We start from the raw sequence: 21,045 nt of genomic DNA, 5'->3' as shown, positions 1-21,045 counted from the left end.
GTTATTTTAAATCATTCCATTGTGTAATTATTATAATTCAAACATAATGTATGTAAAGTATAAACTTTTATTTATAAAAATAAATCAACAAAAACATAAATATACCATTTCAACATAACTTAAATAAAACTGGATTGAGCATAGCATTAAATCATACATGTACATGTATATGGATGAAGTTCACTGGAATGTTTGCACCTTAAGAAAGGAGCTCTTCAATTGTGAAGTTTTTATGACAAAGAAAGGATTGCAGAATCACATTTAACATATATTTTCATTTTTATTTTATAAGCATTTAACTTTCAGATTTTAAAGGACCTCAGTGGTTCACTTGAGTGGTTAATGTCATCAGCCATTTTTTTCAGTTCTATCAATAGACTGCTTTCGCAAGTTTCCAGGACAAATTATGTATACATGTAGAACCACACCATGATAATTGCTTTGAAAAATTATTAAACAAGAGTGCACACGCTGAAATGTCTCGCCTTCTTTACTAATCATTCATATTATGTTGCTAGACCTAAATATAAAGCTTTATTACAACTGTCACATAAACTCAACATCAACCAAGAAAATGAAACATTGATCAATGAACCATGAAAATGAGGTCAAGGTCAGATGAACCATGCCAGGCAGACATGTACAGCTAACAATTCTTCAATACAACAAATATAGTTGACTTATTGCTTATAAATTAAGAAAAACAGACCAAAAGACAAACACTTAACACTTAGCAATGGACCGTGAAAATGAGGTCAAGGTCAAATAAAACCTGTGTAACAGACTTATAGATCATAAAATATTTCCATACACCAACTATAGTTGACCAAATGCATAAAGTATTAGAAAAATAGACCAAAACTCAAAAACTTAACTTTGACCACTGAACCATGAAAATGAGGTCAAGGTCAGATGACACCTGTCAGCTAGACATGTACACCTTACAATCATTCCATACACCAAATATAGTAGACCTATTGCATATAGTATAAGAAAAACAGACCAAAACACAAAGACTTAACTATAACCACTGAACCATGAAAATGAGGTCAAGGTCAGATGACACCTGCCAGTTGGACATGTACACCTTACAGTCCTTCCATACACCGAATATACAAGACCTATTGCTTATAGTATCTGAGATGTGGACTTGACCACCAAAACTTAACCTTGTTCACTGATCCATGAAATGAGGTCGAGGTCAAGTGAAAACTGTCTGACGGGCATGAGGACCTTGCAAGGTACGCACATACCAAATATAGTTATCCAACTACTTATAATAAGAGAGAATTTAACATTACAAAAAATCTTAACTTTTTTTTCAAGTAGTCACTGAACCATGAAAATGAGGTCAAGGACATTGGACATGTGACTGACAGAAAGTTCGTAACATGAGGCATCTATATACAAAGTATAAAGCTTCCAGGTCTTCTACCTTCTAAAATATAAAGCTTTTAAGAAGTTAGCTAACGCCACCGCCGCCGCTGCTGGATCACTATCCCTATGTCGAGCTTTCTGCAACAAAAGTTGCAGGCTCGACAAAAAACAAAAACTTTTTCTTAATTAACAAAACATTACAAAAAACATTTTAGGATGTATTAAAATTTCAAATTAAAAATAGAAATGATTGTAAGAGATTTATTCCTCCTCAAACATCTCACCATTTACTGACCATCTCATGTGAAAAGGTTGAGCCTTACACATCATAAGTTCAGGTTTGACTTTATAAACATTAGAATACATTTGCATGACTTGGTATAAGTGATTCACGTCTGGTATCCACTCAGTATCTTTTTTATCTGCTGTTATTTCTTTACCTGACAATAAACTTAAAAGCTGCACTAATGAATTTAAATTGGTTTGTGATGTCTGTTTGACCTGTTTTGGTAATATTGTTAATTCTTTAATGGCAGTGTTACTATTTTTAGACTGATTATCAGTACTTTCACTTTGTGAATGTTTTGATTCTAATTTTTCACTTTTAGTCAATTCTGGATTTTTTAGATCAATGTTCACTTGAATTGAACTATTTGTGTTTTTAATATTATCTGATGTTACACTGTCTAAACTTTCTTTTTTATTGTCTAAATTATCTTTTCTAACATCCATATCATTGTTCTTCTTTGGAACATTTTCATCTTTTATATCTCTTTCTTTGCTACTTCCTCTTTTCTCATTATCATTTTTCATATAAATACCATCATCTTTTCCATCTTTAATCTTTTCATTTTCTATATTCTTATTTTCCATTACATTTTTATTTTCTTCAACTATTTTCCCTAACTCATCAATAGTTCCTGTTTCTCCTTTTAATTTTTGACTTTTTTCTTCCTTCTTTTGCTTTAAAATTAACTTTTCTCCAATAATCGTTTCAGTTGAATCGAGTATATCCAACAAAGATAAAAGATCTAAATTATCATGCATTCCCTGAAGTATTGCATCATCTTCTTTTTTAGCAGCACTACAACAATACACAGCGGCAGAATCTATTGGATGAGCTTCCGTGGTGAAAAAATATCCTCCTGCATCAATTACACACTCTCCATTGGGGGTCTGTATAACAGTTCCTGAACTTCCATTATTGTGAATGAAATTATCTGGGTCAAATAGGAGATACAAATATTTTGTTGTCTCTGCCAGAAAGAAACTCTCCATCCTGTTCTCAAGAAGGTGGTTATTGACATCTTTAACCTAAGTATAGAAATAAATTTGTGTAAAAGTTATCTACAGAAATAACAACTGCTGTGAATTCTTTTATTTTTATTGTTACACATTTTAGTGGATTGAAGGAAAACTGATTTTTGTGAATATTTGATTTTCATGGTTTTGCAAAAGTCTTATACAAACCATTAGAAAATGTATACTCTGTTGAACTTTTCAATTCATGGTTAAAATGTACCCACAAATCCATCAATATCAATGAAATATTTGGTAAGATGAATTAACACTTCTCTGACTTTTGTAAAAAAAAAATAAGAAACCTCAGTTAAGATAAATGATTTGGGAATAAATATATATTAATGCTGCAAGTTTTGTTAATTGAACATTGATTTACATATATCCATATTGGTCATTCAATTTTTCCCAAATTTAGTTAAGAGGGGTGGATGGGTTGGTCAGTGAAAAAAACTATGAGAATTACATTGAACTTTTGATTACGTCCATTACATGTTGGGGTGCAATCCAAATGTACTTATTACTATAAGTTCAGCTAACATTAGTTCAAAAGATTATCTTAGAAAACCAAACAACAGCATCACGATTTTTGACATATTTACCTATAATGTCTGTTTGTTTTGTTCACACATTGTTATCAATATAATGGAATTTGATGCAACTGTCAAACAAGTGAGAGGTTTAGCTAGATATAAAACCAGGTTTAATTCACCATTTCCTACCTAAGAAAATGCATGTACAAATTCAGGAGTATGACAGTTGTCATCCATTCATTTCATGTGTTTTATCATTTGATGTTGCCATTTGATTAGGAACTTTCCATTTTGTAAAGGGAATGCCTGAAATCTGAAATTTCCTCAGAGTTCAGTATTTTTGTGATTTTACTTTATACAACCTTATTTAATAACATCAATGAAAAACAGCTGAACAGTCCACTTGAGTAAATGAACATTTTGAATATGTATATAAACAACAATGTAAAATATAAAAGTTTATAATCCCTGAAAGTCATGTGCACAGGAATGGATATATTTAAGTCAATTCAATCAATGCTAAAATTTGCTAGTTGCCATGCAAGTATTTATATTTAAAGGAATATTGGTCATTTCATTGTCTGTACACTTAAATGACAATAACATCACATGTATGCCATTGGTTGTATATCTATTGTTCAGGATGTTGTTAAACAATCACTTTTTGGGTGTACATTTTTTTTACCCAGAATGCATTGGATTCTGAAATGGCAAATTTGGAAATGCTGATGACTGTCCTGACTGGTCGCCCAAACTATCATTTATCTATACCTACTGTAGCATATCCACACTTAGTTTTAGTAGATTGTTCTATAGCTTCTATAATATCTACACCTATATCCAAAAGAAAGGGATCCTTTGTCGCTCTATACAGGTACATCACACTTTCTATCAACTCTGAAATAATACATTTAATCAAGTAACAATGCTGTCAAATCATGTTTTACTCACTAATGATTTTAACCCTAGTACCTATGATCAGAAACTGCTTCATTTTCCTGAATTCAAGTTTTCCCTTCTGCATTATAATTACATACTGTAAATTCAGAAATCATTTTGACGATACCATTAATGTGAATAATGCAATTGGGTGACTATCACATAAAATAAGAACTCACTTGCTGATATATGATGCTTATCTGTATGCAGATTTTCCTGATATCGCAAAAAATAATTTTGCATATATTGTCCATTCTTCAACAATTGCAATAATGAATTTACAGTATTTTTGGCAGAAATGGACCTGTTCAGAAATTCAACTTCAGATCTGCTCTTATAACAGTCTTCACCAATCATTAATACATACAAAACGTTTATGTTCTCATAAATCAACACTATGTTATTCCTTCACTTTCTATGTTTCATGATTTCTTTCAATACATGAGATATTTTTTAGGTCTGTTCAGTTTAGCTGCTCAATTTATTCTAACTTTATATATTTCCAAGATATGTTACATATACATATAATCAGTAACAACATTTAAAAGGACATGATATCTAAGGTATCTGGAAAAAAATGTTTATCTGAGGAATGAATGTAATATTATTTTCTGTCCATGAAAAAAAACATAACAAGTGTGGTGCACACTGAATTATCTGTGTATCACATTATTTAAAAGTGTGCACCACATGTTTTAGGTAATCTGTGAATAGACAGAAAAAATATAAGTCACTCCTTATAATTTAATTCTGAATTCCTTTTTTAATGAGTAAATCACATAAAAATTTTGATGACTTCGCTGCAGTCATATGACAAAATTATGTCAATGAGCTGATCGACATAAACATTTCAGCCAATCAAAAGACAAATACATTCTAAGGTAAATTATATTACAAATAAATCCTATCTATTCTAGGAAATGATTTTTTATTGATCCATTAGCACATTACCTGGTCTGAGAGGGTATCCTTCTCTGCCTTTATGAGCCTCATTTTTAGGTATATTATAATATTCTGGAGTAAATCCATACTGTTTCCAGACCTGATGGAAATTATGTAATGTCTTCATTGCTTGATCATTGTCACCAAGCATACTCTGAAATCAAAAAAGGATTTTCTTAATACACAATAAATATGACAATAATATGACTTTTCAAACTGGAACTTATCATTGAATTTAGAAATTAATGTAACAATATTAAAGAAACACAAAGGATATGGGAAAATGTCCATTTTAAAACTGTGATCATATGAACATCCAAATATTTACAATCCACATTTAAACACATACTTTTTTCAGCAATATTTTACTATAACAGATTATAAAACGGTCTCCAAAGTCAGATGTCAAAGTTCCCAATAATTAATGCTCTACTGAAATTCTGAATTTACAGCCTACAACACATGAATTCAGGCATTCCCTTTTCAGTATTAGACTTTTCCCTGTAAGTTTATACATAAATAAAAAGTTAAAATCTTTAATTAATATTTTACAACTTTATGAAACAACATTTCACTTCGAAAAATTTCACAGTTTAAAAACAAAAGGCTATGTATTCCATTGAAAACTTTTACTACGCTGTTCTGAAAAAAGTCTGTGTCAACAATAGATGCATCATATCTATATCATGGTATTATTAATGGTCTTGTTGTTTCTGCTCTACTCAATCCTGTCTTATGAAGATTCTGTTTCCAACTCATATCCTATTGTACACCAAATTTAAATTGCTACAATTCAATGAAAAATACACATAAAAGAAGTATGCAAAGTTCCATTTACCAGTATGCCAGGCCAATATGCATCTAGAGATGTAAACATAGGTAGAGTTATTCCCCCTTTGTTCATGTTTGCCCACATATACCAGTCGTCTCTCTTTATATATTTCTTTACAGCTGCATGGTATTCTGAAAAATAAATATGCAATTTGAGTTTATCTATTAAACAAATTTGTATAATATTTCTTTTTTTATTATTGAATATAATAGATTAGCATGCATGCCTCGAGTGCCAGAACGTGCAAAATTAGATCCAGATTATCAAACTAAAGTTTTTAAATTTTGTATAATTGCATGCTGCTTCTCTACTGGACACTAAGGAGTAAAAGTTAAATGGACAACTCAGAGTCAGATACTAGGTGTGTCTGATGTTTTCTGATGGATTGTTACTTTGTGTGAACTAACACAAATAAAATTTGGCTAAGCATAACATAAAATTCATTCAAAGTACATGTGTTTTTGTTATTTTATCACTAGATTCAGAGATCAGCATGGGTTATTTTATATTGAATTGGTCAAAAGGCTTGAAACAATTAAGTATTTTCGTTTGGTTAATAATGAAATCTTAAAATTAAATCTGTTGTTCCAAAACTGTAATTCTATTCAGTGTTACGCTTTCTTTTCATATTTTTTTTTAAAGTAAAACAAATTTCACACTAACCATGAAAATTATCTAGGAGTTCAGGAATGTTAAACATAATGCCTCCTTTGACCAAATATTCAAAGTATGAATCTATTCCTCCACCAATACCAAAATCTAAAGCTGTCCATTTTCCTGTCTTTACATCAACATGGTTTCCTACCTGTAAATATTGTTCAGCAACAAATATATCAATTCCATGTGTACATACATGCATATTATAAGAAAATGTGAATTTAGTTGTACCATCTTTAGAGGCAGGAGAAAATTGTGGCTTGCCAAGACTTTTGATTATTTTATACTGGATCCTCACAAATTCTTTTTTTAATCACTGCAAAATACATGTTTCTTTTTCCAGGAATCATTTCAGATTTTTTTTCCCTATGATTATAAATGCACCCATTGAAAATACAGACCTGTAGGGTTAACATAGAAAATATTAAAAACACTTTAAAAGAAAGACATATAATGTTTAATGGGGTAATGGTATTAATGTATCATAGTTGTATACTGATTACCATTCCAATTGGAGAGCGAACATTCCAAAGAGCTCTGAGTGCTCTCATGGCAACTTTTTCAAAAACAGGATCTCCAGTGAGACGACTAAGTGTTCCAAATTCAATAAGAAATGTTCCCACACCAGCAGTACATGTAACAGTTGTCTCCCCTTTAGGTACACCATGTCTTAGGTTAACTGTTCCATAAGGCATGCCAGTCTGTGTATCAAAAGCTAAAATTATAAAGAGTATAAAATAAAGCATGAAATTATTGTTACATTTGTATTTATAGTGTTATGAAAGGTCAAATTATAAAGTAGGAAATTTCCTACAATTCTAATTTACTTCCTTTTTTTTTTATCATACATATGTTTATACAAAAACTTTAACATTTTTTCCTGTGATAGTACACAAAGACAAGAATGTGTGTTCAAACACACTATGCTCTTATTTAAGCTATCACATATCCAACTTTAGTTATCCTACAAATCTTAAACTCATACCCTAATTTGGCCTATATCTTTTTTAAAGGTCACATCCTAATGAAGAGTGTGTACTAATTTTTTAGTTGATGTAACCACATTGTCATATCAAAATATCACTGAATCATGTAAACAATGTAGGTAAACAAAAGTGGGAAGAAAACTTCAGGCTACATGTATAGATCTCTAAAAAGGAAGCAGGACAAATTGCCCCACTGGCAAAACGCCCCTCACCAAATCGCCCCACTTTTATACCAACTCGCCCCACCTTTAAAAAAATTGCCCAAAACTGGTTTACCAACTCGCCCCACTTTTTAAAAAATAGCCTCACATGTGAAAAGGGTTAAGTCCCGTTTATTTTTCCCCGGTCAACTTGTTCACTCATTGAAAAAAGGTAAAATCTACTTCAATATATAATTTTCAGGTCTTCCAACTAGCCCCACTTAAATGAAAACTAATTTACACAGAATACAAAAAAAAAACGAAATTTATTAAACCATTATTTTTTAAGTTAAATGATGTTTAACATTCTTAAAATGTAATTGCAAATACATTTTCGTATCATCATTGGAGAATAACTTTATACTTGTAAGCTTAGTTGTATAACAATTGAAAAGAAACCTGTTATTTGTGTCATAATCATACAATTGAAGGATTTCAATTAACAGCAATTTGATTTTATAGCACTTCACTAAGGTTTTCATAGGTATTGAAGTGGGGCAGGGACATATATATACAATGGGATTGCATATTTTTTCATAAGTGGGGCGAGTTGGCACTTATAAATTCATCGTGGTTTATCGATTTGTCACGAGTGGTGCGAGTTGGCAAACCTTATTTCAGCGGGATTCTAACCCTTTTCATAAGTGGGGTATGTTATTCAACCTATTTGCAATGGAATTTTACCCTTTTTCATAAGTGGGGCGAGTTGGTGAAAAAGTGGGGCGATTTGCCTGTGGGGCGATTTGTCATGGATTCTCTAAAAAATCATTTAATTACTCAAGATCTACTTTACTAAGTTTACTTTGATATATAAAAATTTATGCAAATACATGTTGATTACATCATCACCACTTTCACCCATCGCTGGCATCAAAATCCTTATGTTTTGCACTCGTAACATTCTTTGTAGGTGATACAATAAAATCAAATTCCTAACTCTATTTCAAATCAAAGTGATGGAAATCACTCATGGAAAGATTAGAAGAGTAGTTTGAATTATTTCATATTAAGGTATTGTGGGGGGAAATGAACATTTATAAAGCACTATTGCTGAAAATTGCATTTACAGCAGGTCTTTAGAAGGAAACTTGCTTTTCCAGTATGAAGATAAAATGAGCTCAAATTAAATAATATGGGTCTCTTAATTTGCACAATTTTATTTAAACTGCAGTTTATATCTTATCGAAATTATGTTGCCGGTTCTGAACATGTTTCAAAAAAACAAAAAAATGCAAAAATTCTTCTAGTAAATGTTACCAACTATCCTTGTAAGACATAAATCTGGACCAACAACTTAAAACTTAAAAAGTGTCAACAAACAAAATTGAAAAATGTTGTTATGGGGCATTTTGTAAGTTGAAACAGATGTTATAGGGCATTGAAGATGAAAAGTTTTAGAGTGCCTTTTGATCAATTTTTAAAGTATTTTTCAACACAGGGCATTGAAAATGTAACCAATTAAAAAACTTATCTTATGAAATGTGGATTTTTTCTTGATTGCAAACATATGTATTCACTTCTAATAAAAATTCAAATGACTAAAATAGACATAATGATTGATGGGAAATAAACTAATAAACAATGGTTTGTTATAATTAAAAGTTTTAAAATTTTTAAACTGTTTCAAGCCAATTCCTGATAAAAAAAAAGTGTACTAATTTAATTGTTGATTAATTACAGATGATTATTGGAAATTTATCAAGTAAATTATAGGCCTTACTTGAATACCTTTTATTTATTCATATTTATATTCATATTTAATTTTTTTAAGATCTTGTTAATCCATTAATCATTTATCTTTCAGATATAATTTACAGAATCACTTTATGTAATGTAGATCAAAAGTAATTGGCAATAAATAAATCTATCATCCTTATACATATCAAACATCTAATATACACAGTTGTGTATTCAATTATGAGGTCAAATACTTGTGTATTAAGAATTATATTGAGTGGTCTGTATAATTATGTAAGACTGAGGTTGATAGGTAATGTGGTCAATTTGATTGGCAGTTTAGGAGGTGGGGCATTGTAATTAAAGGTTCACCTTGTCTCTGATTGTTTAGTGATAATGACAGTTGTCAATCATACTAGTTGAATCAATACCCAGTTACCTAATCAAAATATTTTTTAAAAGCCTGCACATCAACACACCTTAATGACATACATTCTTGAATGAACTGCTCCAATAATATACCCAGTTTTTTCAGTTTATATGTGTATTATGTGCACATATATCAAAACCATAGGGAACTATATTTCAGTGTGAATACATTTAGTAATAGTAGCTAACCTGTCCTGTTGTTAGGGAGGCTGGTGCCTAAGTAAAGATTTAGAACAAGTTCTAATCTTTCCAAAAAACAATATATTAAAAGTTTTAGCAGGGTGTGTTTTTTATATGTTTTACAAACTTGTGGGGGCCACAGGTTTGATCTTGAATATATAATATTCAATAAGATTTAAAATAAGGATGTTATTTTCCCACTCATCCCTCACATAAAAAAATAGTGTTTTCTTTTTACCAGGAAGGATTCTTCTTGCTACATCTTCAGCTAACCTCAATAAAGGTCCCGAACATGGCCATCCTGGTTCTAACTCCATTCCTGTTTTCTTGAACAACAAATGAGCAGACAGTAGTCCACCTAAAACTAAATAGAAAATTTGTTCTTAATAATATGCATTGCATTTGTCACTACAAAAAACATTGAAATTCTGAACATTTTACTTTTCACATTAGATGCTATTTTGTATTTCACAGCATGTTTACAGGTACAAAAAAAAATGAACTTATTTTAATACTGCTCTGCTTTTCCCACCATTTCATGAACTTCTTGAATTAACACTGATTAGGGCTTTCAAAATATCCCTACAACCAAGAACCATTTTTTAGACCCACATTCAATAATTAAATTTCCCCTCCTATCTTCCCACATACATTGTAATGGAATTGACAATAAATGTATTCTTACTTCTGATGTTAGTTTCAAATACTGAAGCGTTGATGTCTATATCAAAGTTGATCATGTTAGATACTAGCTTGGCAACTCGTTGAAATTCAGTGTAGTTTCCCATGATGGCTAGAGTATCTAAAGCATCTATTAGTGTTAAGGAATAACTGAAATTGAAACAGAAGCATTCAAAATTAGTCAAGACAAGGAAACAAGAAAGTCATTATATATCATGTATATGTGAAAGCAACATTCAATCATTTTTTTGCAATGTTCAAGCTCAGATTTAAAGGGTAAGGGGAAAGGTTTTCAGAGAAGTACACATGCATGACATGAGTACTCTTTCAATTCTATTCTAAAAGTGACAACTTAATCAAGGTTCTTGATATAAATTAAAGTAAGAGAACAGAAGCCAACTTTGGGACATAGGGACGAGCGTACATACAGACAGACAAGGGTAGACCTTAATGCACCATCCACTACAGCGGCAGCATAACAAAGTAGTTGAATGATCTACATTTTAAATAGCTGGATTTATATTAAGTGGGTTATAAGAGATTTTAGCAGGACGAATAGTTATTTTCACTCATTTATATTGCAAATGAAAATGCGAAGGGCAGCCATTGTTAAGCCTGCATGTTCACTGTATGTTTACTTAAGAAGGTTAACTTTTAATACTTTGTGTGTGTTTGGATGTGTTTTCATTGTATTCTTCAACTCTCATTGAAATCTTTATTCTATTTTATTCATAAGAAAATTGAACATACCTGCCCCAAGTGTCATGACCATCACAAGTCAAAGGTCGAAGTTCATCATAAGGATAAGCATATTTTATGTAGCCATCGTATGCATGGTGAAACATCTTCTCTACCTTGCCTCTGAAAAATGAAAATGATTGTCATGATTGTTAAAAACAATATGAAAATAAGAAGATGTGGAATGAGTGCCAATATGAAAACTTTCCACTAAGACTGAATGACGTATAAGTAATCAAACTATATAGATCACTGCAAAACCTAGCCTTCATCCTTTGAACAAAACCCCATACTGCACAGCAAACTTTAGAAGGCCTTGAAAATTCTGTTCTCGCTTCCTGCACTGCTTGAAATTAAAGTCATGATGGTACATTGTAAAAGTAAATCACTACATAAAGCTAAACAAAAAAGTGAGTGAGTTTACTGTTACATGCTGAAAAAAATAGGTAAGGAAGCCTCTAGGTAGGGATTTTTTTTAATTTTTAATATTTTATTTTACATTGAGTCTGTACATTGCTATAGGAGCAACATTGTGACTTAAACAGTGCAAAATCAAAAATGGTGAAAAAAAACTTTAGGGTAGGGGATAAAAATAAGGTTTAGTAGCTAGTGGTACAGTAAACACACATACTTTTTTGTTGGCCCTAAGAACAAATTGTTCTTGAATTCAAAATACTTAAAAATGAACTGACACAAATGCAATTTGAACCAACTGACATGACAAAAATTTATTACTGCTGTAAAATATACACCGCCTTCTCTAGCTATATATAGGTCAGATTTACATGTACAAGTCAAATTGATATGTGCCATTATGTGGCATGTTATTAATCATGTTAATAGAAAAACAAAGGATATGAACTATCCATGCAGAGCAAAAAATCACACAAAGGAAAACATAATACTTTTCTTTCTCTCAGATCTAGAGTCACAGTGAAGACTTCAACACCAACCAAACAAAAACTCAAATCGTTACAAGTTACTTGGAGTGGCGGGTATAAATATCATGTATATAAGTAATATTGGCCTCACTATAAACGTCAACATGTCAAATTACACTAAACAATGAAACCTACCATGTGAGGGACTTTAAAAAGATCCATAATTATCACTGTAAATGTTTTTTTATGTGCTAGGAGTCAAGCTAAGGATGATGTACTTGCTCATTTGACTTATTGCATCATGGCCAGCATATTACCTAGTTCATAATTCTCCTGATTTTTCATTAATTTCAATAGAAATAAATAATCGGTGATCAATTGAAACCTTTTGTCAGTAGTTTTTACATTATTTGTTTGATATAAACTAATGTCAACTCCAACAAGATAAAGGTCTTTGTCTGGACCAAGCACTATTGTAAAAAAAAACAAAAAAAACTGCAAATCATAATGTTAAGCAGATTTGAATTAAAGATTTTTAATCTTAATGACTCAGTTCACTAGTACTTGACAATGAATCTTTTCGCACATAATGTTCTATTATCTTTTCGATTTCTTCTGGTGGTCTTTACGATGCCTGAAAGCATGCAAAGTGTGAGACTCCCAGCAAAATCAAAATATAGGATGTAATAAGTTATGAGACTCAGAGCTGAGGTATTGAAAAAGGCTGTAAAAAAACACTTGTATCTATACATTTAAACGAGAAGACCTCATTTTGTGTGTCGCTTCTCTTCCTTCCACAATAAATAAATCCTCATGCCTCTGTGTCCTATAGGTACAATGCATAGTCACATTTGTCATCCATTCTTATGATTATTCAGTTTGGGTTATTTAATAGGAAGAAAAACAAAAATATACACATACAGATTGTTTCCGTCATCAGACCAACGTTTAAGTCAGTCATAACTACCGGTTTTAACATTGAGAACCAATCGTATGATAGATAACAAAAATGAAAAATAAATAAGCCAATCAGAGCGTGGTCCATATCGTGGTTTTTAGATCGTAATAACAACTTCTTTTAACCATGTTAACTTACATTATCTTCATAAGTACACAGACGAGGACTGAACAATTAATTTCGCGTTTATCTGCATGTTTACTATGATTAATATACAACTTTACTATATAGAGACTCTAACTCTGCATGCATGATCGCCATGGAGAAGAAAAGTTAGAATTAATAGTTAATAGCAAATACACTTTATTTATATTGATTGATTGATTGTTGGTTGCTAAAACGTCCAGTGGTAAATATTTCATGCATGTTCAGGACGACACTTCATTTATAGTATACATACGTATGTTCATATTATACAGAAACGCAAAAATAATAGAATATAACAGAAAACAAAATAATAACGGAATTTGAAAAAAAGAGAGAGGGCTTTAAAATATTGTCCTGTTTCCATGTACTTGTATGTCTTTTGATATCATTTCTGAAATTCTCTAGACATAAATCTTTTGCAAAAAATCATCCTAAAATAGTTTTCATACTTTCAACCAAGCATTTAAGCTCGCAATTTCGCGGGTGTGTTCTAGCATTCTAGTACTATAGATTATAACAATGAATTGAAAAAATATAGTATTTATATTTACTTGTATTGGTGTTTAGAATATGATGAAATTGAGAAATAGAAATAGGGAATATTTCAAAGAGACAACAACCCTGTCGATGAGAAGACAACAGCCGAAGGCCACCAATGGGTCTTCAACGCAGCGAGAAACTCCCCAACCCAAAAGTGGTCCTCAGCTAACACCTTAATAAACTTGTGTACTACTGATGACTGACGTCACAAAAAATATAAATGATCTAAAATTTAAAAAAAACAAAAAACACACAAATCAAAAACAAAGGCCAGAGACAGAGGCAGAGGCTACCGACTTTGGACAGGCGCACAAATGTGGCATGGATAAACATGATTTGTGAGATCTCAATCCCCATTTTACCTCTAGCCAATTTGGAATATACAACACATAGCAATACACACAAAAAAATTAGTTCAACTCAGGTCAAAAGAATATGAGCAGGTATTTCAAAAATTATGTCATTTATGAGGAATATTATTCCCATAAGAGTGGAAAAAATACATGCACATAGGGTTTTAAAGTAACCTGTATTTTAGGATATCATCTTTTGAGTATGCTTTGCCCAAATGAGAGCCTGCCAATTCAAATAAAGCAACAAAAACTATTATTACTGCCACATATTGACATTTCATGGAGGCTGACATTGCGTCTCGTACTGCGCGAGATTTGAATAATTGAACTTCCTTTTCCGGTCTGTCGTAAATAAGTGCAGCAAGTGAGTGAAATCTTTAAATGAATCGGTTAAAATCTTGTCTAATTTTCGTCATCATAATGAAATGATTAGCTACAAATAAATAATGAAATGCAGGAAATCTTTTGTCTTGTCCAAATTGTCGCAGATCATCTCGAATCGCGTACAGTTTAAACTTGAACTGTGCACAAGTTCGTTTTTCATAAATACAGGTTGCATATCTCCATTATTTGCAATGCATGACAAACGAAACACTACCATTATTCACACACACTCACACAGGGTTTATTGGTAACGGTGTTCGAATGCTCCAATGTCAAGTCTTCCTATGAACTTTTACTGTTGTGCTAGAAGCAGGACCTTGTTTTTACAAATGTATTTTAATTTCTGGTGAATTGGTTGCATAGTCCTCATATCAATATATATACGTACAGTTTCATACAGCAGGAGTAAATAATGGTTGGCAAGATAGTTACAAATAAATTGTCTGGGTATGGTGAGGAACTGTAGCTTTATAGTACCTAAGATTTGGTTAAAGAGCTACAGATCCGCAGCTAGGTATTGTGTTTCTCAAATATGGTTGCCTATGGACTATACACCTTATCGCTAATTGTCCGCCAATACTGGATATCACACAGGTTCCCTTAAAAATTTTAAGTCGCACTCGAATAGTGAGTGTTGTATGCGTCAAAAGTTCAAGTGACCCGATTAGCGATAAGGTGTATTGACATGTGCAGAAGGACCCAAGAGTAAGAAGAGAGGTTCTGCAGCTGAAATGGAATAACAGAAGTTTCCAATCTCGCTTAATTATATCGACATAATCATGATGAAAAATATAATTGTTGAAAGAATAAAATAATGACCCCCTTCCTTATAAAAGTAAAAGTGGTTGTATGACGTCAATCATTCAAGTTCCCCACATCCTTAAATAGTGATACTGTAGACATGGCCAGAAAATGACAAAATGTAAGACACTGGGTCACACTGCATGTAGGCCACTTCAGTTATTTCACTTTTTCAGTCATATTAATTGAATAACATGAAAAAGGGTTGCGACTTCATGAAAAAATATAATGAATGTAAGTTATACTGAACAGCTGATACTGATGTGTATGACATTACAAGTTTTCTTATTCATTAAAATTTATGTGAAAAGAGCTGCAGAATTTTTAGATGGAGGTGAAAGAACTGTTTTATCTTTTACCTTCACATACATGTACAGGTACATGTTTTCGTATATGTTATTTTTATTATATATGTGTGTTTCTTGTTTCTAAAAATAAATTTACATGTACTTATTTCAGGATGTTGATGCCCAAGAAGAACAGAGTTACAATTTTTGAATATCTTTTCAAAGAAGGTGTTCTTGTAGCTAAGAAAGATTTTGGTGCCCCAAAGCATCCAGATATTGATGTTCCAAATCTTCAAGTTATTAAAGCATTGACAGTGAGTACACATGTACACATACCAACTATCGTGTATTTATATAGTACTTGCACTCGGCATTATCCTATGAATGATAAGAGGTTGGGTATATGTCAATAATTCATAAGAGATAGAGAGACATCCAAGAATACATCATCTAATCGAAACTGAAAGCTTGACAAAATGTACATACTTCTACAGTGAGATCAAATAGGCCTTCACATTTTGTAACTGGATTCAAATGGGTTCAGGTTGCACTAGTCATTTGCTAGTCCAATGGCAATGAGATTATTACTACAAAAGGTTTTTGGGCATCTATTTAATTATGATTACATTGATTTAATCAAAAGTTTTGAGGAAAAAATATTTCTGTTCATTATTTGGTGAAAATGTAATCAATGACAATCAATTACCAACCATTGATGCAGTATTTGGAATGACCTACAAAATACACTTGTCAAAGACCTGGACCGTCACATGCCTTCTTGAATATTCTGTTAGAGAGAAATGAGCTATGGGGCAATGCATCACATGTCAGGCCAAAAAAAAAAATAGGTGTGTTTCCGGTCGCCCGACCGACCCTAATTTTTTGGCGCCGACCCTAACTTTTTTTTCCCGGAAAAAAAAAAAAAAAAAAAATCCGGATTTTTTTCGTTTCTTTCCGGAAACTGTTTTTGTTTAGTATAGCCTTTGAATGGCATCTTTTAAATGTTTGATTTCAAATAAAATTTTAATACAGTAAGCATTTGTGTGATACAGATTGAAGTCAAACAACGCCTCGCATGGCTTCTGCTATGGCCATCAGTCAAAGTGTGTTATCAATAACAATCGATGAGTGTCCACACAGGAACGAGAAAAAAAGTATAATAGCCCCATTTTCTAATTCTACCACCTTTATTGATATATTCAATCAGTATCATGACTTTGGATTAAAGAACAATGAATTTACTGTGACTGGAAAAAAACCATGAAATATCTCCCACATTGACAGTTGGGGAAGTTGTGCAGCTTTTTAATGTGAGGGACTTTAAATTCAAGTGTGTTGTTCACAAAATACACAAAAAAACAACCGAAACAGGCCAGTAAAAAAAAAAAAAAAAAAAAAAAAAAAAATACCTACCTACCGACCCTAATTTTTTGGGGCATGCAACAGGAAACACACCTATTTTTTTTTTTGGCCTCATTAACACAATATATTAATAAAGGTGAAAAATAACTGAATTCACTTTCAACACATGTGCATGTACAAATTTGTGTCTTTCTGTTCACACATTTAATGTTAATTCTATTTTTTCTAGTCTTTAAAATCACAAGGATATGTCCGAGAACAATTTGCTTGGCGTCATTTTTACTGGTACTTGACAAATGAAGGGATTGAGTATTTGAGGAATTACCTCCACCTCCCAGCTGAGATTGTACCAGCAACACTGAAAAGACAGACACGCCAAGAAGCACCAAGGCCAAGACCTAAAGGTATAAGATATGTGTAAAATTTGTTTCAATATTATAATTATTAAAAGTGTAAATGAATAAAAGAACAGTGAAATTCCATGGTACCAGAAAATACCAAGTTTGTAGTTACAAAAAACATGCAGAAGAATGACACATGACATCCTGACCAAAAGAAAAACGTTAAAAATGCAATTAATGAAACCCCAATTGATTGGCCAAACAGAAAACTTCAGATTTTTTTAGATTTTTCACCATATCAAAAACCCGAATGGAACAAGTTAAGCAATCTCTTCTCTATATTGTTGAGGGGCTTATGACAATATATTTTCAAGATGTTAGATGAAAGTTGTTCCTAAGGCCCCAAAAAAATATGTCTGTTTACAGTTACCTGACCAACCCTAAGCCATTTAATTTCCGTCTGAAAGTGAAAAATAAACTGAACTCGTGTTAAAAGTGAAGATAGTGTTGCTTGATACATCCCAATGTTCATAATCATGAATATAATAGCTGTTTTCAGGAAATTGGCGACTCGTGTGATGAAATAAACATTTGCAGCCATTTTTATCCAATCAATAACAAAGGGATACAATCCAATCATGAAAAATACGGGTAAACTCGGCCCATGGACAACTCGGACCACAGCAAGACGGACTGCACAACTCAAAATCATGGTGCAAAAAATAAAATGGAAATACCAACCTACCTACCTACCCTATTTATTTTGATGATGTAAACTTTAACAGACATCTATTTTTTGGGGGGCCTATTAAATAGAATTACAAAATGAATCAACATGAAAAGTTTGTTTACAAGGCTTTGAATTGATGCCATCTTCCCTTTTCTTTTCCCTAAAAAATTAATTGAATTTAGCAAAACTATGCTTGAATATGATGCAGTCTTCTGATTTATTTTTACAAAAACAAAATTTTTGATGTTTTTAAGGACAATAATTGACTCTAATTTCGTTCAGATTATTAATCACATTTTTATCATATTTAGTCTTATATATCAAAATTGGCCTGTCAGAGCCTTTAGTCCCTAACCCTATACCAGAGTCTAGCAAGAATCAATTCAGGCTAATTAAATTTTGTTTACTCACATTTATGAAGAAAAAATGTATTTGGAACTGTTCTGGATCAAAGAGGTCAAAATGTACTATTTTATGACCTATGAATAACTTGATCCTTTTGCAACATGAATTACCTGCACATTTTTGATACTGTATGATTATACTATGATATTTTTTTCAGGACCAGATGGACCTTCTAGAACTCCAGGTGGTGGTGCTGACCGTGCTGAATACAGAAGAGCAGCGCCAGGTTAGTGTCATACATTGTTCATGTGATATTGCCTAATTGGGATATCCTTGTTCCCTAGACATCACTAAATACAAGTCACCTTTGATATTGTTTGCTGACATTTAGCTAAAAGTTTTGTTCCCTAGTGATGATAAAAGTATCTTTCAACAGAATCTTTTCATTTTACCAAAACATTGGTATTCATGAAATAAATAACATCTTACATTTTATTGAAATTTGGATTTGTCATTTACCCGAGAGTTTTTTTAATCTGATACATCTTTAAAAAAACATTCAATTCTATATACAGGTGTACAGATATTTTTCACCTTGGACAAATCTGGTAAAAGTAATATTCTGCTCTGTTCCTTAGGTGGAGTTTGATTTGTTTATCAAAGTATATTTATAGTCAAAGTTTTATCATTGCAGGGTTAATTTGCAGATTTCAATTTTGTTGGGTCCCACTTTGATATTTATTGTTTTCAATGTAGCTATTTTATGGGCGTAGGCTTATTTCCTCCAACACTTGTGTTAAAATCTGCCCCTGTAATGACTGTTTCCTTGCAAAGAGCTTAAAATTCAAAACTTCAATGTCAGTAGTATTTTTATGATCATCACATATGGCTTCTTTGGTTCTGATGAGATGATTTGAGAGGGAGAAAAAGTTAATCTGTTTGAGATAGGAGTCCCTTTTATCTTGAGAAATTAGAAATTAATTATATTTCAATTCAGGAATTGTTGATAAAATATAAGGGGGATAGGTTTTACTTTTATTTAGATCATCTTGAAATACTCAATTGTTACCCATTTAAATATTAATAAATTGAATATATCATCCCAATATATTACTTGAAATTGGTATGTTTGTATTTTGATTTTCCATGGTTTGCATGTTAACAGAATTTTAATGACATCATGATCATAGTGATATAACTAAACTTCAGAATCTATTAAAATACAATAGTTGTTAAAAGATTGTTCTATTTTGAATTTGAATAGATATCATACTGGAGATTTGCTGAGTTGAATATAAATTTAATGTATGTACCATCAACTAGAACAGTTAACGTGTTCTAAAACGTGTTCTAATTTTCGCCCTTTTGATTAGTACATAATGATTTAATTTGCTATAACGTGTATAATACTTGTTTGAAATAAAATTTAGTTTATTAAGATTGGAAGAGAAAGAGAAATCTGTTAGAATAAGCTAAGTTTCCATACAATGAATTTAAAATCTATTTTACTACTCAATTCATTCATTTTCTTTGCTATAAGATATGTTGTAAGATTTGAATTCGTAAGATTGGAAGTAAACATGGTAAAAGAGTAAACTTATAATTAATTGAGTTTACATACAAAGATTTTTCAAATCGTGTATTAGATGTCTTTTAATAAATATCTTCCTACTTTATCAAAATTTAATGATGACATTTTTAATTACAGGTGGTGGTGATGATAAGAAGGCTGATGTAGGAGCCCCAGCAGATGGCAAATTCCAATTTGTAAGTTCACACTATCAATCACATGGCTTTTTTTCTTTAAACATGCAGGCTAGTTATAATTTACTACAAAAAAATAGAGCTTTTCAGAAATTGTTACGTATCATTGTCTGTTACCTGTAAACAAATCCAGTAATCATGTTTGTAAGTGGTAAGATTAAGAAAAGAATTGTATTATCATTTTTATACGCCTGTTTACGGGATGTATTATGGTTTACCGTTGTCTGTCTGTCCGTTGTCAACATGGTGCAGCTGTTTATTCAATTTGAGCTGTCCTTATATTCTTGTGTGTTTTATTTCAGCTTTAGAAATATAACATAAAAGTATTCTGAGTATAGAGTTTAGAAAATGCTTTCCATGTCGTATTATTTGTATAAAAGATTTTAGTACAGACGTATCAAAGTAAAACATTGAGAGTGATAGATTTTTCATATCCAAACTTGTTAAATTATGAATTCCTATGAATTTTTGCAGCCTGTAGTTTGTTTATTTACTGATTATAAATTGTTCTTTCTTTATTTTTCAGAGAGGTGGATTTGGAAGAGGAAAGCCATCACAACCCCCACAGTAGTGATATGGACATTGAACATTTTGGGGGGAAATAAAAAAAAAAAAAAAGAAATAACATACATGTCTTTGTTTTGTTCAGTGTTAAGCTACAAACAACAAATTTTTAGAAGTT

At 31.6% G+C, this 21,045-nt stretch overlaps 2 protein-coding genes across 2 annotated transcripts; one reads left to right on the top strand and one right to left on the bottom strand.

The window, feature by feature from the left end:
* Positions 1-1,528: 1,528 nt before the first annotated feature.
* Positions 1,529-14,679, bottom strand: LOC139481637 (ER degradation-enhancing alpha-mannosidase-like protein 2). The gene is made up of 10 exons (XM_071265075.1): positions 14,524-14,679; positions 11,483-11,593; positions 10,737-10,882; positions 10,290-10,415; positions 7,083-7,294; positions 6,586-6,727; positions 5,929-6,053; positions 5,100-5,244; positions 3,985-4,106; positions 1,529-2,691 (listed from the first exon to the last, which is right to left on the bottom strand). Exons 1-10 carry the CDS (start codon positions 14,640-14,642, stop codon positions 1,639-1,641), a joined length of 2,301 nt encoding a protein of 766 aa, XP_071121176.1. The 5' UTR covers positions 14,643-14,679; the 3' UTR covers positions 1,529-1,638.
* Positions 14,602-21,045, top strand: LOC139481645 (small ribosomal subunit protein eS10-like). Its single transcript, XM_071265091.1, has 6 exons — positions 14,602-14,713; positions 15,994-16,135; positions 17,413-17,587; positions 18,817-18,885; positions 20,308-20,366; positions 20,890-21,045. The coding sequence occupies exons 2-6, from the start codon at positions 15,995-15,997 to the stop codon at positions 20,932-20,934; spliced, it is 489 nt and encodes a 162-aa protein (XP_071121192.1). The 5' UTR covers positions 14,602-14,713; position 15,994; the 3' UTR covers positions 20,935-21,045.

Source organism: Mytilus edulis, chromosome 7, assembly GCF_963676685.1.
Source record: "Mytilus edulis chromosome 7, xbMytEdul2.2, whole genome shotgun sequence".
NCBI classification, from domain to species: domain Eukaryota; kingdom Metazoa; phylum Mollusca; class Bivalvia; order Mytilida; family Mytilidae; genus Mytilus; species Mytilus edulis.
This window is presented reverse-complemented; position numbering and strand designations above follow the sequence as displayed.

What these genes read in the sequence shown, in the direction of transcription:
- LOC139481637 (XM_071265075.1), bottom strand. Translation starts at nt 14,642, where the DNA reads ATGTCAGCCTCCATGAAATGTCAATATGTGGCAGTAATAATAGTTTTT. An exon ending in ATTTGAAACTAACATCAGAA is followed by an intron (nt 10,416 to 10,736) that starts GTAAGAATACAT and finishes TTTTCTATTTAG; the next exon opens with TTTTAGGTGGACTACTGTCT. An exon ending in ACTCCTAGATAATTTTCATG is followed by an intron (nt 6,054 to 6,585) that starts GTTAGTGTGAAA and finishes TTTATTTTTCAG; the next exon opens with AATACCATGCAGCTGTAAAG.
- LOC139481645 (XM_071265091.1), top strand. Translation starts at nt 15,995, where the DNA reads ATGTTGATGCCCAAGAAGAACAGAGTTACAATTTTTGAATATCTTTTC. An exon ending in AAGTTATTAAAGCATTGACA is followed by an intron (nt 16,136 to 17,412) that starts GTGAGTACACAT and finishes TATTTTTTCTAG; the next exon opens with TCTTTAAAATCACAAGGATA. An exon ending in ACCAAGGCCAAGACCTAAAG is followed by an intron (nt 17,588 to 18,816) that starts GTATAAGATATG and finishes TATTTTTTTCAG; the next exon opens with GACCAGATGGACCTTCTAGA.